The sequence below is a fragment of the Capra hircus genome, chromosome 2 (genome assembly GCF_001704415.2).
Source record: "Capra hircus breed San Clemente chromosome 2, ASM170441v1, whole genome shotgun sequence".
NCBI lineage: Eukaryota > Metazoa > Chordata > Mammalia > Artiodactyla > Bovidae > Capra > Capra hircus.
In genome coordinates this window covers 112208581-112224167 of record NC_030809.1, presented here as the reverse complement: position 1 = coordinate 112224167, position 15587 = coordinate 112208581, and the positions used below count along the sequence as shown (strand labels likewise).

The following is a 15587-nucleotide window of genomic DNA, read 5'->3' as shown; positions in this document are numbered from 1 at the left end:
TTGGCAAGTGAATGTGATACTAAAATCTAAATATAGCCAATTATACTAGACAAGAAACGCCTAATTCAGTAAATGAAGCATCAAGGCATGTTTTCTTACACTTATTTAAGTATATTTCAGACCATAAAATATACCATCTCTATAGAGATGTTTTCAGTTTAGTTGCTCAGTCGTGTCCGATTCTTTGTGACCCCATGAATCACAGCAAGCCAGGCCTCCCTGTCCATCATCAACTCCCGGAGTTCACTAAAACTGTCCATCGAGTCGGTAATGCCATCCAAACCACCCATCCTCTGTCGCCCCCTTCTCCTCCTGCCCCCAATCCCTCCCAGCATCAGGGTCTTTTCCAATGAGTCAACTCTTCGCATGAGGTGGCCAAAGTATTGGAGTTTCAGCTTCAGCATCAGTCCTTCCAATGAACACCCAGGACTGATTTCCTTTTGGATGGACTGGTTGGATCTCCTTGCAGTCCAAGGGACTCTCAAGAGTCTTCTCCAACACCACAGTTCAAAAGCATCGATTCTTTGGCACTCAGCTTTCTTCATAGTCCAACTCTCACATCCATACATGACCACAGGAAAAACCATAGTCTTGAGTAGACGGACATTTGTTGGAAAAGTAATCCCTCTGCTTTTGAATATACTATCTAGGTTGGTCATAACTTTCCTTCCAAGGAGTAAGCGTCTTTTAATTTCATGGCTGCAGTCACCATCTGCAGTGATTTTGGAGCCCAAAAAATAAAGTCTAACACTGTTTCCACTGTTTCCCCATCTATTTCCCATGAAGTGATGGGATCAGATGCCATGATCTTCGTTTTCTGAATGTTGAGCTATAAGCCAATTTTTTCACTCTCCTCTTTCACTTTCATCATGAGGCTTTTTAGTTCCTCTTCACTTTCTGCCATAAGGGTGGTGTCATCTGCATATCTGAGGTGATTGATATTTCTCCCAGCAATCTTGATTCCAGCTTGTGCGTTTTCCAGCCCAGTGTTTCTCATGATGTACTCTGCACAGAAGTTAAATAAGCAGGGTGACAATATACAGCCCTGACGTACTCCTTTTCCTATTCGGAACCCGTCTGTTGTTTCATGTCCAGTTCTAACTGTTGCTTCCTGACCTGCATATAGGTTTCTCAAGAGGCAGGTCAGGTGGTCTGGTATTCCCATTTCTTTCAGAATTTTCCAGTTTATTGTGATCCACACAGTCAAAGGCTTTGGCATAGTTAATAAAGCAGAAATAGATATTTTTCTGAAACTCTCTTGCTTTTTTGATGATCCAGCAGATGTTAGCAATTTAATCTCTGGTTCCTCTGCCTTTTCTAAAACCAGCTTGAACATCTGGAAGTTCACGGTTCACGTATTGCTGAAGCCTGACTTGGAGAAATTTGAGCATTACTTTACCAGCGTGTGAGATGAGTGCAATTGTGCGGTAGTTTGAGCATTCTTTGGCATTGCCTTTCTTTGGGATTGGAGTGAAAACTGACCTTTTCCAGTCCTGTGGCCACTGCTGAGTTTTCCAAATTTGCTGGCATATTGAGTACAGCACTTTCACAGCATCATCTTTCAGGATTTGAAACAGCTCAACTGGAATTCCATCACCTCCACTAGCTTTGTTCATAGTGATGCTTCCTAAGGCCCACTTGACTTCACATTCCAGGATGTCTGGCTCTAGGTGAGTGATCACACCATCATGATTATCTGGGTCATGAAGCTCTTTTTTGTACACTTCTTCTGTGTATTCTTGCCACCTCTTCTTAATATCTTCTGCTTCTGTTAGGTCCATACCATTTCTGTCTTTTATCGAGCCCATCTTTGCATGAAATGTTCCCTTGGTATCTCTAATTTTCTTGAAGAGATCTCTAGTCTTTCCCATTCTGTTGTTTTTCCCCTATTTCTTTGCATTGATCACTGAGGAAGGCTTTCTTATCTCTCCTTGCTATTCTTTGGAGCTCTGCATTCAGATGGTTACATCTTTCCTTTTCTTCTTTGCTTTTCACTTCTCATCTTTTCACAGCTATTTGTAAGGCCTCCCCAGACAGCCATTTTGCTTTTTTGCATTTCTTTTCCACGGGGATGTTAAGAAACTCCAAAACAAAAAAAAACTTGTGAAATGTAATTATTTTCTTGGAACTCCTAAAAGTAAGGGCTGCCACAAAACACAATCCTACAAATATGAAGGGTTTTCTTTAACTATCATCAACTAAGATTATTTCAACACCCACTATGAGGATGGGATCCAGGCACAGTCAGCATAAGAGAAGACAGAGCACTTGCTTCCAGGGAACACATGCTCTGTAAGGAATGAAGATGAATGAGCCAATAAAGGCTGTCTGTTTTGGAACCATTCCCTAGGTTCAAGAGAGAAAGGGCCACTTAGAAAAGTAGAAAGGAATTCTAATTCCATTCTATGAGTTTAAAAAAATGGGAGAAGAAAAGGTGAATGTGTGTTCAAAGAAAAATCTTCAAGCTATCCGGCATTTCTATTTCTGTCACTTGAAGACACTACTGCATGGCTTTGCCAACAGACATCCATCTAGTCAAGGCTATGGTTTTTCCAGTAGTCATGTATGGATGTGAGACCTGGACCATAAAGAAAGCTGAGTGCTGAAGAATTGATGCTTTTGAACTGTGGTGTTGGAGAAGACTCTTGAGAGTCCCTTGGACTGCAAGGAGATCCAACCAGTCCATTCTGAAGGAAATCAGTCCTGACTATTCTTTGGAAGGACTGATGCTAAAGCTGAAGCTCCAATACTTTGGCCACCTGATGCAAAGAAATAACTCACTGGAAAAGACCCTGATGCTGGGAAAGATTGAAGGCAGGAAGAGAAGGGGACGACAGAGGATAAGCTGGTTAGATGGCATCACTGACTCAATGAACATGAGTTTGAGCAAGCTCTGGGAGTTGGTGATAAACAGGGAAGCCTGGTGTGCTGCAGTCCATGGAGTCACAAAGAGTCAGACACAACCCAGCGACTAAAGTGAACTGAACTACATGGCTAATTTAAAGAAGTAAATAAAAGAGGAAAGAAGTCTTAGTTGTGAAGTAACAAAATCTACCTTGCAATATAGCCATCAGAACGCACACTTCCAAATGACTGCTTCCTCATTCAAAGTCTTCAGAGTCATCACCTTGACTACTATTAACCTATTCCAATGATGCTCTCATTGCTCAAAATATTTTTGGAATTCTTAGTTTATGATTAGTTTCAAAACCAAACTGTGAATCCAAAATACAAACAACAAACTCCTCGAAAACAATTCATCATTTCTAGTTACTTCTTAATCATTTATTTCACATCTCTCTTTTTTTGTCAAAACCAAAATAGTGTTATTTTGCCTGGCTGCTCAAGTTATTTTTTAAAAATTCAGCTCTGAATGACTATTTTCCGAAGGTTTTTCTGCATAAGGTTTACTTTTAAGTTAGACTGGATGGGTCTAAATCCATTCACTCTCCATGTAAGCCTAACGTTATTTTAAGACTTTTTGTGCACAGACAGTATCTTTTTTTGCACAGATAGTATTATTTCAGTAGTCATTTTAAAGAGTAAATGACATCAGCTGTGTAAATTTTGCTGCATACCTACGCAAATTCTTGTTATTTTCAAACCAAAATCATGTTTAAAAAGTGAAATGTTGCTACTACCTTTAAAGACAGTAAAAAAAAAAAAAAATGTGTAACGGACTTGGAGGACAACAACAGGGACAGTCTTAAGTTCTGAGCAACATTCACTGGAAAAAGCAGGTAACTTGCCTTAGGGGATTATGAGGCTTATTAGTCCTGGTATGTTGACTATTAATAGGTCACATTACTTACATTGTCTCGCAGACCACAGTTAATAAACTACAGACAAGTTTCTGTCTTGTAGGCCTTCAGTGTTTGTTGAAAGTTTAGTTTCCAATCTTTCAAAATTAGGAAATCTAACTTAAAAAAGAAAAATAACTAGACTTGCAGTTTTTCTTATACCCGCCCCCTCAACACACACACACATATCACGTGATCTGGGCAGTGTTTCTGCTGGGCAATGTTCAGTAGAGCTGAGAGGCTGTCCTGTAGAAGCAAGCACTCATCACCAAGTCTTCACTAGTCTCCTACCATCCAAGTGGCCCTGAGACCACATCAAGATCTCCCCTGATCACCACATTTGAACTGCATCTTTCTTTACACTAGAGTGAAGAGAAACGTGAAGTTTTTCTTATGCCCAGTCCAATTTCTGAATTTATGTTACCTGGCTGGCCTGTATGGACTGTGACAGATACATATACCATCATATGTTCTAAAGTAGTGAAAAACCAAAAGTTAATCAATTTCCCTAAAATGATCCAATAGCAATACATTTACATTTTTATATGATGTTCAAAGAGTATATGAGGTTGTTTTATATGATGTTCAAATAAGGCAAAACAACTGTACTTACTCATAAATCGTTTTAGCATCTTCAGCACTTTTGTCCTTAAACTCAAGAAGCTCTTGAAGACTCTGGATATACCTAAAATGTAAATCAACCCCTTGTAAGACTGTTCTTTTACATTTTGAAAGTCCAATATTGTGAGAATGATCAAGAGGCATTTTAAACATTTCTTTACTGTTAATTAACTTTTAGCAAATTATGGTTGAAGTGGGATTTGTATACCCACGCACATTCAAGCAAAGTTCCTGACAGTAATTAGAAGGTACATTTTCTCCTTAAAACGTAGGTTAAATTTGATTTGAGAATTTCCTACTTTTTTTAAAGTTCTCTACTCGAAGTAGTTTTTACATTTCTTAAAATTACCACTGTCCATCGCAGTATAAATATACTGATGGTCATGGGAACTGAGTCTGTCACCAACAATTATGTGATCTTGGGCAAATGACTTAACTTGTCTTAGTCTCAGTAAAATGTGGAGGCCAGCTTACCTTGGTCTAAGAATCTAACTTAAATGTCTGTTTTAAAACCTTAATTTTAGATGTTATGTCCAGTCAGCAGATGCTTATTGAAAGTCTACAATCTAACACATGGTTCTCCTGAACAACTGAACGAAAACACAAAAGTCATGAAAATGCTCGTTTTTAATTTACCTAAAAATATGATGGAGCAAATCACCTGGTAAAGGAGCAAAATGAGGAAAGTCAAATGCCTCTCTGAAGGTCATGCAGCAGAGGACAATGGCAGTGCAGGGCCAGAGCCAAAACACCTATCATTCAATGACCTTCTTCAGTGTAATGTCTCCTTTGGCCGGACCTTCAGCTGCCATATTTTAGTAGGCGTCCAGGGGCAGTGCAAGTGTTTTAAAAATCTGCAAATCCCCATGTTGGTTTGGAAAGTTGTTTCTGACAAACAATATGCCCTACTGCATGCCAAGGCATTCCAAAGTCTAGTGATTCTGAGTCTACTGTTATGACTTAACCCTTACTGTTCATTGGCAAGAACAATTATGCTTTAATTCAGAAGATACTGAAACCAAGCAGGACCCTGTGGGGCTCCTGGGCACAGAAGCCTTTCCATGTCTCCAATTTCATATTTGTAGGGAACAGACTCCAGTCTCCATGACCTTCCTTGAGGTCCAAAGGGCAGGTTCAAACAGGTGCTAATCAGGGGAGAGAGAGGATGCAGAGACAGGGGAGAAGCAGCCAAGAGACAACAGTGCAGGCCTGCAGTCAGTCTGGTTTCCCCTCAAGAGATAGACATCTCTGAATTCTTTCACGGCACTAAAACGCCCAACAAAAGAAAGATATTAGCATTTTTCATCCCAGAAGGTTTGATAATCTCAAGAAGCACATCAGGAGACCACCTGAGGCCAGATTAAAGGCCTGCACGTACCCTGATCATTATCAGCAAGCTCTTCCTTGAACCACTGCTATAAAACTCCTCACCAAACGTCCCTGGGTTGGGACACACAGTTTTTCAGGGCAAGATCCTGCTGTGTCCTCCATTGCCTGGCAAAGCAATAAAGCTATTCTTTTCTACTTCACCTAAAACTCTGGCTTCAAGATTCAATTCAGCACCAGTGAACAGAGGAAGAGTTTTTGGCATTAAATTGTCAACATCTACAATGTGTTAGGCACAGATATTTTTAAAATGTAACATATTCTACTTTTAATGATTTTTTTTTTTAAAAAAAGGAATAAACCTCCATAGAAAATTGCATCAGAGTTCCTAAACAAATGCCTCTTACTTAAACCACATTTCTAACTATTCCATTTTTGGACTGGAAAGTATCTGATTATCAATTATGGAGCAGTCATTGTTTCTTTCACTTATTTTAAAAAGGTGACATTATATCAACTTCTCCCATAATTATATTGCTTACAACAGGAAAGCTAGGATCTCCATAAATCATAATTGGGAAATGCCTTGCAACTAAATTTTTCCATTTACGACAACTCTGGCAAACTCTTTTGTTTGAAATGTATAGTGGGTAACAGAATAACACTTTTAATAACATTAACAAGAAAGGCTGTATACAAGTGGCCACATATGCATACACACCCTTAATAGCTCTACTGTCATTTTTAGAAGAGAGATCATAGTTTCTACACAATTCTAATAACTTCTAATTGGTTTTAAATGGTAGAATAAATATTTTAACTTTTGTGACTTATAAAGATGTACTTCAATAAGATAAATTCAGTTTATAAAAAATATTTACACCCTTTAACACATTTTATTAATCTGACTTCAACATACAGCAGTAGAAACAAACAAATCTGAGTTTGAATCCCATGAATATTTTTGCCTTAGGCAAAGGACTTAATCTGTAGGTACCTCCATTTCTTCATCTGTAAAATGGATGTCCACTGGGCAGGGTTATTGAAGGGATTAAAGGCAAAGTATATTAATCTCTAGCTATCAATTTATGGTAGATATTTTTATTACATTATAAAATAATATCCTTGGAGATTTAATAACACGAATCTTAAATACAGTGTCTGTATTTCTGTGCATTTCTGATTGTTTTTTCAAAACCAAAAAGTAGTACAGTCCAGGATTGAGGTGACAAGCCCAGATACACCCAAACAAAGGAGGAGGAATGCTGCTACTACCTTGAGACACCACTGAAGAGTAAAAAAGTATTTGCTTTAACTTTGGGTAAAGTCTACAACTCTACTCAAATTGCAAACACAAGAACAGTGAATCTTACCAGCTCTGTACCAACTGAACTGATGGTGTCCGGAGAAGATTATCTGGAAGAAGACTTATTTCTTTCATTATATTTGCCAATCTCACAGGCAACTCTTGCCGCAGAAACATAAATGAGGTCTTTTCACAAGCATTCACAGATCCTGAAACCAAATACAGTGTGAATAGCAGTAAGTGGAAGCCAGAAGGCAGAGAGAAACGCAGAGTTATTTGGCAAGTGATACCATCACCACAATGACAAGAAGAGGAGCAAGGGACAAAGCAGTCCAGTCTCTAGGGCTGTGCGACATTCTGAACCACCTTCCAATCACACTGTAGAGCATCAGTGAGGTTACTTTCCTATCTCCATTATTCACATCTCCCATCTTAGAACTAAGACAACCTAGGCAAGTCTGAGCAAGGCACAGTCTGATTAACATAGGACCTGTAAAAAGCCTATCCTATATAACCTGTTGCTATCATTTTAAAAACTTGTTTCCTAACTTTAAGTTTATAAGAAAAACCTGTCTGAGAAGCAGTGGAAATTCTGACATGTTCATGAGAGGATTCATTGAGTCCAGGTAGAACCACTATACTAATTGCCATAAGCAAAGAGTAAATGAAGAGTAGTCTTTCCGGCAACAGAAAGCAAAAGCTGCCAATGCCTCCTCTGCGATCATCTTCAAGCTTCTCCCCCAGTAGGTTCTATTCAATTGTCTGATTCCTGGAAAGCAATCTGCTCCTTCCTCCACTCCTACTCAAGATGCTAAGCAGAACAGCTGTAGAATCGCATTTGGCAAGCAGTTCCATTTAAAGTTAAACTAAAAAGCCATGTTATTTCAGTGATGCATTTTAAACTCACTGATTTGCTCTTTTAGCAAGAGACAACCATAGCAAAAACTAGATTGTCAATAGGAATAATCGTATTAAAAGAAAATATTTTCTTGGGGAAGTTTAATGGCATACTTGGGAAAGAGGTCAAATTCACCGTCTTAATAACACTACAGTCATTTTAAGGTAAAAACAAAAACCAAGAGCTTTGAACCAAACAAAATCGACACTGTAAACCACAAGTTTAAGTAGCTAACTACGCTGCTATCTTTCAAGCCACTAGTGATCCGTTGGTGACCAAACCGACTCACAATGCAAAAGATAACTCTTGTCTAGTCGAAATTTTGACTTGATTAGTCTTTCCATTTCACCTTAGCGCCCCATTATGAGAAGTCAAAGTTAAATGCCTGACTTTGCAATTCCTCTGCATCTTTTCTTGAGAAAACCAGGAAGCACTCATCTGAGAAAGAGGAAAGCGGAGAGTCACTTTGGTAAACAAACCCCATAGCATACTGTACCCATGCACTTTACACGTGCTGCGGGCTCTTGTTGACGAAATGAACTGTACGGTTGGTGGAAACTTAAGCCAGTGGCAAGGAAAACATTCTATGAAACACCGGGCCAGTCAGAACCTGCTTCCCCTATCAGCATGCCACTTTTATGTAATCATCATATGCAAAACTGAGCATTTATCAGCACTCTGCAGAATCTGAACGTGACTCCCGGAGGTGTCAGCACACTCGCCTCTCACTCGGGCTGGGCTCTTCCTAAAGCGCCTGGCTGGGAGCGCGGAGGTGCACACGTGCGCTGAAAAGAGGTTCGAGCCCCAGGCTTGTTTTTCAACAATACACGGGGAGAAGGCACACTCTCCCAGTTATCTCTCGGGGGCGCGGACGCCTGCACCTGAGCAGAGGGATCCGTCCGCGAGGGACGGAGGAGGCGCCCGAAGCGCGGGAGAGACGTTGAGGAAGGGGGCGCGCCGGCGACGAGAGGGCACCCGCGCGGGCCGGGCCCGGCCCGGGTTAGCGGCCGCAGCTCCCGGCTGGGGTTGCGCAGGAAGGCCCGAAGCCCGGGTCCTACTCACCGAAGTCCAGGAACTGCTTCATGGAGAGCGGGGATGGCGAGAAGCGCGCGTAGAAGTCCACTTGGCCGGGAACGCCGCGTTCGGGCGCCGGGCCGGAGCCCGAGTCCGAGGTGAGGCTGCGGCTGACGCTAGGGCCGGCGGCGCGCAGCCCGGGGCCCGGGCCGGCCGAGGTGGCTACGCGAAGCAGCCGCGCTAGCCTCATGCCGAGCCGCGCCGGAGGAGCCGGAGCCCCGGGCGCCAGGTCGCCGCTCCGCCGCTCGGCCGGGTGGTACGTGAGGGACGTGGCGGCCTCGGGGGCGGGGACCGGCTGTCACCGCCGCGGCCACCGCCCCCCTTGCCGGAGCCCGGCCCTCCGCGCCGCTGGGCGGGGCCCGGGGAGGGGAAGGAGGCGGGGAGAGAGGCGGGGATCGCGTGCGGACCGCCCCCGAGTCAAAGTCCCGCCCCTCGCGCCGCGGGGCGGGGCCCGGAGAGCGGGAGGGCGGGGTTTCGCGTGGAGGCCGAGCAGCTACGAGCCTCTCGTGGTGTGGCGCGCCTAGTCACAAGCCCTTTGGAAACAAATCCCACTTTCCTGCTTCCTCAGGTCTCCTGTCCTCCGCCGAAAAGCTCTAGCACAGGATCGACATCCGCTTCCAGGCACCACAGTGTGTTGCAGAAACGCTCCAAAAAACAAGCCCATATTTTACGGAGGAGCAAACTGAGACCCCAAAAATTTTCAGAGCAGACCCTTGCCAAACAGTGGTACAAAAGTACACATGGTGATTACTATAGAGCGTGGCCCTAAATAATAGCGCAACGACTCCCGTCCCAAGAGAAGAGAATTGGCGGCTCTACTTGAAGCTTTATCTACCGTCATTCTCCGGCTGGGCAGCAATGTATATAAAGGCTCCCACAACTCCGACTGCCCTTCTCTTTAACTGTCTTAGCGTCACAGTTTGATTGCTCCAACTTTTGCAGTTTCCAAATAGTGAATATAAGACTAGAGAATTTCTAATTTCGATTTAATCGCCCAGAGCTGCGAAGGCTGTCTATAGTGAAAATCACCACTGTCCCTTCTTGCCACTGCTCCTCCATATATCTAATCCTAGTGGTTTGTTATGTCTTAGATGCCAACAAAATTACTTTTCCTTCGGTGTGTAGTTTAATTTAAAATATACACTTTATATATTATACAATTTTAAGATTTTATATATATATGTATGTATATACATAAATATTTACAGCATTTATTGGTCTAGAATAACATTTCTATTCTCCATATTCTGATCTTGGGTTGTGTAAAAACATATGTGTAAAGAATGAGATGAATATCTTTTTAGGGTGTATTAGTGTTACGAAACTGCATTCATTTGCCCAGCATGCAGTTCTGAGATGCCAAGGTTTGCAGGGGAAAGGTTTATAAGTCATGAGGCAGCCAAGAGAGGAGAAGGGAGACCAAATCTTAAATTCACCTTCCTTAAGGGAAAGAGTGTGGGATATTTATGGGACAAAGAAGTTGGGTGACCTGAGGCCTGGGGAAAGGTGACTGGAGATAAGGAAAAGGTGAAGAAAATGGTAGGGTGGTATCATCTGAGGGTGGAGTGTTTGGCCTTCTGATATCAAGAGGTTCTCCATCCAGCACTCCAGCAGGCCCAGCTGAATGGTTGGTGGTCTCAGCTGATCTGAACTGGGCAAGACTAGCTCCATGTTCCTAAAAAACAACTTTTGAAACCATTACTATAGTGACCCATCCATCAGAGGTACTGCCTCTAGAGGACAGCTAAAGGAGTCATGATTGTCTGAGCTACCTGACGAAGGGCGTGCAGTGTGCAGGAACAGTGAAGGCAAGTTTGAAGTGAAGTTACTGATATTACTGATTAAGCAAAAGTTATAGTTTAAGGGATCAAACTGATGACTGCCCTCAGTTTCATTAGTCCCACGGGTTTAGCTTGAAGGAAAACACTGACCACTTTTATAGGTGTAGGTAGTTGAGGGTTGGAGTAGAAGCAGCACTTAAACATGTTTTCCAAAAGTGGTGCCTCTAAGAATTCTTTCAGATATCTGTTAACCTGGTGGTTGTTACCATTTTGGTAAAAATTTCTTAGAGGAAGCAGTATGAACATAAGACTATGAGATAGGTAGAGAAAGTCGGAGAAGGCAATGGCACCCCACTCCAGTACTCTTGCCTGGAAAATACCATGGATGGAGAAGGCTGGTAGGCCGCAGTCCATGGGGTCACTAAAAGTCAGACACGACTGAGCAACTTCACTTTCACTTTTCACTTTCATGCATTGAAGAAGGAAATGGCAACCCACACCAGTGTTCTTGCCTGGAGAATCCCAGGGACGGGGGAGCCTGGTGGGCTGCCATCTATGGGGTCGCACAGAGTCTGACACCGACTGAAGCGACTTAGCAGCAGCAGCAGCGAAGAAAGTAATCAAGTCTTTTTTATATATTTGCTGTCCTACCAGCCATACTCTGTACCCTCCAAGTGTGACCTTCCTTCATCTATTCTATGAATGTTTGTTGAAAGCACATTATGTAAAGTCCATCATCGTCAAAGTTTTACACATATCTTCAAATATTAGACAGCCTGCTCCCTAAAATAAGGATTATGTTTGCTCTGAGTGACCCAGACGGCAGATGGAAGACTTGGGGATGGAAACTGTAGGGAGACAGATCTCACCCTCGCGTGGACAAACTTTGGTTCCAGCCCTTTGACTATGAAAGGGGCGACCTTAGAGGAGGAGGGGGTTCTTGTCAATGACAGAGACCAAAGGACAGCTTTTTAAGGAGGCTGTGGGGAGGGTGATAGCAAAGCTGTGTGGTGCTATGAACACACCCTGGATTCTGGTGTCAGATCCTCTTTCATGTACTGGATATGTGACCTCGAGTGAATTACCTTTCTGAGCATCAGCCTCCTTCCCTAGAAAGGGGGGAAACTGACTGTCTCATTGGGGGTGACTGTGAATAGATAGTGTAGCCATCTGTGTTAGCACAATGCCCAGGATATACTAAACACTCAGATTCCATCTTTTTTTTTTTTTAACCATTACTGCTGTTTTTTAAAAAAAATTATTTCCTTATTAGGGTTTAATCGGAACCGCTCACACACATTTTTCATGAAGCAAACTATATCAAAGGTTTGGTAGAAGACAATTTACAACTGAACATTAGCCATCCTTAAAATAGTCCTCAACTGTTCCGCAGCTCTCCTGCAGCCTCCAGTCATGTGGCCTTCCTCCTCCTCCCCTTCCTTCCAGATTACTCCCTGAGCTCTGAATTCTCCTCACACTAGCATACACAGTATAATCGGCTTCCTCAACCTCAATTTGCAACTCTGCTGCTTTCCACCCGAGCATGTTGAGGTGCTCAACTGAACATTAACTTGTGTGAAAGTACAAAGGTGAGGCAGAAAGCTTGGGATTTATTGTGTCAAGGTTCATTCACCCAAAAACCAATCCAAGTTTTCTTTTCTTCAAAGTATATTCACCAAACTTCCACCCAACTTATAGCAAATGAGTATATAAAAACAGATACAAAATTGCATCAGCTTTTCACTTCTTGGTCAAAGGCTGAGGATCCAGAAACTGGAGAGAGTGTTAGATATTTTTTAGATATCTGTTAGATTGATGGCTATTAAGACTGTGGTAAAAATATTTTAGAGGAAGCGATATGAATTAATAAGATATGAATGAAGTGATATGAAAACATAAGATATGTATTCAAAGGTAGAAAGTGATCAAAGGGTGGAATATCTTTCATGAATTACCAAAGGGCTATATTATTTAACTATGTACATATAAAGTATAATTGTAATTAAAGGCTCTCTAAAAACTTCTTTATAGCAGACTTGGGTGGATTCTCTAAATTCACTGAGATTGTGTGATTATTGTCGGATTGATTTGGCTGAAAATCATGTAAAGCAATAGGAAGCAAACTGAACTATGCCACCCTGTCTCCTTTATCCTGTGGCTTCATGGGGCTCAGAGGACAAGAGGAGAGAAAAGTGATTATTCATTCTCCTGCTTCTTCCTGCTGGGCCATGACTTGTGTCCCTTTTAAGTATGGCCATAGCTCCCTTCCTGTGCCCAGGGAGCCCGAGAGGCGGTACCAGGTTCCCTCTCCTGCTGATTGGGGCGCTTCACTATCTCCATCTCTACTCTGCCCACACCTCTGCAAACAGTCCCTGAAAACACTCTTCAGTTTCCTCTTTGAGTACCATACCATTTCCTGCCCCAGAACCCTGACTGCTGCTTTACAAAGGTAACTTTCAAAAGACATAAAATCATGTCTTTCATGCAACTGCAAAATGAACACATCTCTATCACGGTGTGTACTACTTTTAATATCTTATGATTTTATCAATTATATCTCATTGAAGCTGAAAAAAATAAAATGAACACACTAAAATTTTAATTAACACTTTCATTAAATGAAAGACTCAGAAAAGATACTACAACCAGTTCAAAGGGGAAGGCAAAAAAAAAATAGGATTACAGAAATGAATTTGTAAAGGGCTACAAAACTGGCTTTTCCCCTTAGGAGTCAGGAACCCTCCACCTCTAACTGATAGAACATATTTGCCTGGATATAGGCAAGAATATAGGTTTTTACAGGAGTCATGTACAGATGTGAGAGTTGGACCATAAAGAAGGCTGAGTGTCAAAATATTATTGCTTTTGAATTGTGGTGCTGGAGAAGACTCTTAAGAATCTCTTGGACAGCAGGGAAATCAAACCAGTCAATCCTAAAGGAAATCAACCCTGAATATTCATTGGAAGGACTGATGCTGAAGCTCCAATACTTTGGCCACCTGATGTGAAGAGTCAACTCATTGGAAAAGACCCTGATGCTGGGAAAGATTGAGGGGAGGAGAAGGAGGGAGTGACAGAGGATGAGATGGTTGGATAGCATCACTGACTCAATGGACATGAGTTTGAGCAAGCTCCGGGAGATGGTGAAAGACAGGAAAACTTGGCTTGCTGCAGTCCTTGGGGTCACAAGGAGTTGGACATGACTAAGCAACTAAAGAACAACAACAAAGCAGGATTCTTTTTTTCTGTAAGTTGGCTAAGGCTGTTTTTTGTTTGTTTATTTTAAAAATCAATTTATTTTAATTGGAGGCTAATTACTTTACAATATTGTGGTGGCTTTTGCCATACATTGACATGAGTCAGCCATGGGGGTACATGTCCCCCATCCTGAACCCCCCTCCTACATTGCCCCCCATCTCATCCCTCTGGGTTGTCCCAGTGCATCAGCTCTGAGCGCCCTGTCTCATGCATTGAACCAGGACTGGCAATCTGTTTCACATATGGTAATATACATATTTCAATGCTATTCTTTCAAATCATCCTACCCTTGCCTTCTCCCAGAGTCCAAAAGTCTGTTTTTTACATCTGTGTCTCTTTTGCTGTCTCGCATATAGGGTCATCGTTACCATCTTTCTAAATTCCATATATATGCATTAATATACTGTATTGGTGTTTTTCTTTCTGACTTACTTCACTCTGTATAATAGGCTCCAGTTTCATCCACCTCATTAGAACTGATTCAAATGCATTCTTTTTAATGGCTGAGTGATATTCCGTTGTGTGTATGTACCACAGCTTTCTTATCCATTCATCTGCCAATGGACATCTAGGTTGCTTCCATGTCCTGGCTGTTGTGAACAGTGCTGTAATGAACACTGGGGTACGTCTCTCTTTCAGTTCTGGTTTCCTCGGTGTGTATGCCTAGCAGTGGGATTGCTGGGTTGCATGGCAGTTATATTTCCAGTTTTTTAAGGAATCTCCACACTGTTCTCCATAGTGGCTGTACTAGTTTGCATTCCCACCAACAGTACAAGAGGGTTCCCTTTTCTCCGCACCCTCTCCAGCATTTATTGTTTGTAGACTTTTTGATAGCAGCCATTCTGACCAGTGTGAGATGGTACCTCATGGTTTTGATTTGCATTTCTCTGATCATGAGTGATATTGAGCATCTTTTCATGTGTTTGTTAGCCATCTGTATGTCTTCTTTGGAGAAATGTCTGTTTAGTTCCTTGGCCCATTTTTTGATTGGGTTGTTTATTTTTCTGGAATTGAGCTACATGAGCTGCTTGTATATTTTTGAGATTAATTCTTTGTCAGTTGCTTCATTTTTTCTCCCATTCTGAAGGCTGTCTTTTCACCTTGCATATAGTTTCCTTTGGTGTGCAAAAGCTTTTAAGTTTAATTAGGTCCCATTTGTTTATTTTTGCTTTTATTTCCATTACTCTGGGAGGTGGGTCATAGAGGATCCTGCTGTGATTTATCTCAGAGTGTTTTGCCTATGTTTTCCTCTAACAGTTTTATAGTTCCTGGTCTTATATTTAGATCTTCAATCCAATTTGAGTTTATTTTTGCGTATGGTATTAGAAAGTGTTCTAGTTTCATTCTTTCACAAGTGGTTGACCAGTTTTCCCAGCACCACTTATTAAAGAGATTGTCTTTTCTCCATTGTATATTTTTGCCTCCTTTGTCAAAGACAAGGTGTCCATAGGTGCGTGGATTTATCTCTGGGCTTTCTAGTTTGTTCCATTGGTCTATGTTTCTGTCTTTGTGCCAGTACCATA

At 41.9% G+C, this 15587-nt stretch overlaps 1 protein-coding gene across 1 annotated transcript in view; it reads right to left on the bottom strand.

The window, feature by feature from the left end:
- Positions 1 to 9401, bottom strand: part of PDK1 (pyruvate dehydrogenase kinase 1) — a 47798-nt gene extending 38397 nt beyond the window's left edge. Inside the window, exons 1-3 of the mRNA XM_018064684.1 lie at positions 9014 to 9401; positions 7121 to 7262; positions 4414 to 4485 (exon numbers count right to left, since the gene is read on the bottom strand). Coding sequence (XP_017920173.1) covers positions 4414 to 4485; positions 7121 to 7262; positions 9014 to 9215 — 416 coding nt within the window. The 5' untranslated portion in view covers positions 9216 to 9401. The remainder of the gene's footprint in view (positions 1 to 4413; positions 4486 to 7120; positions 7263 to 9013) is intronic.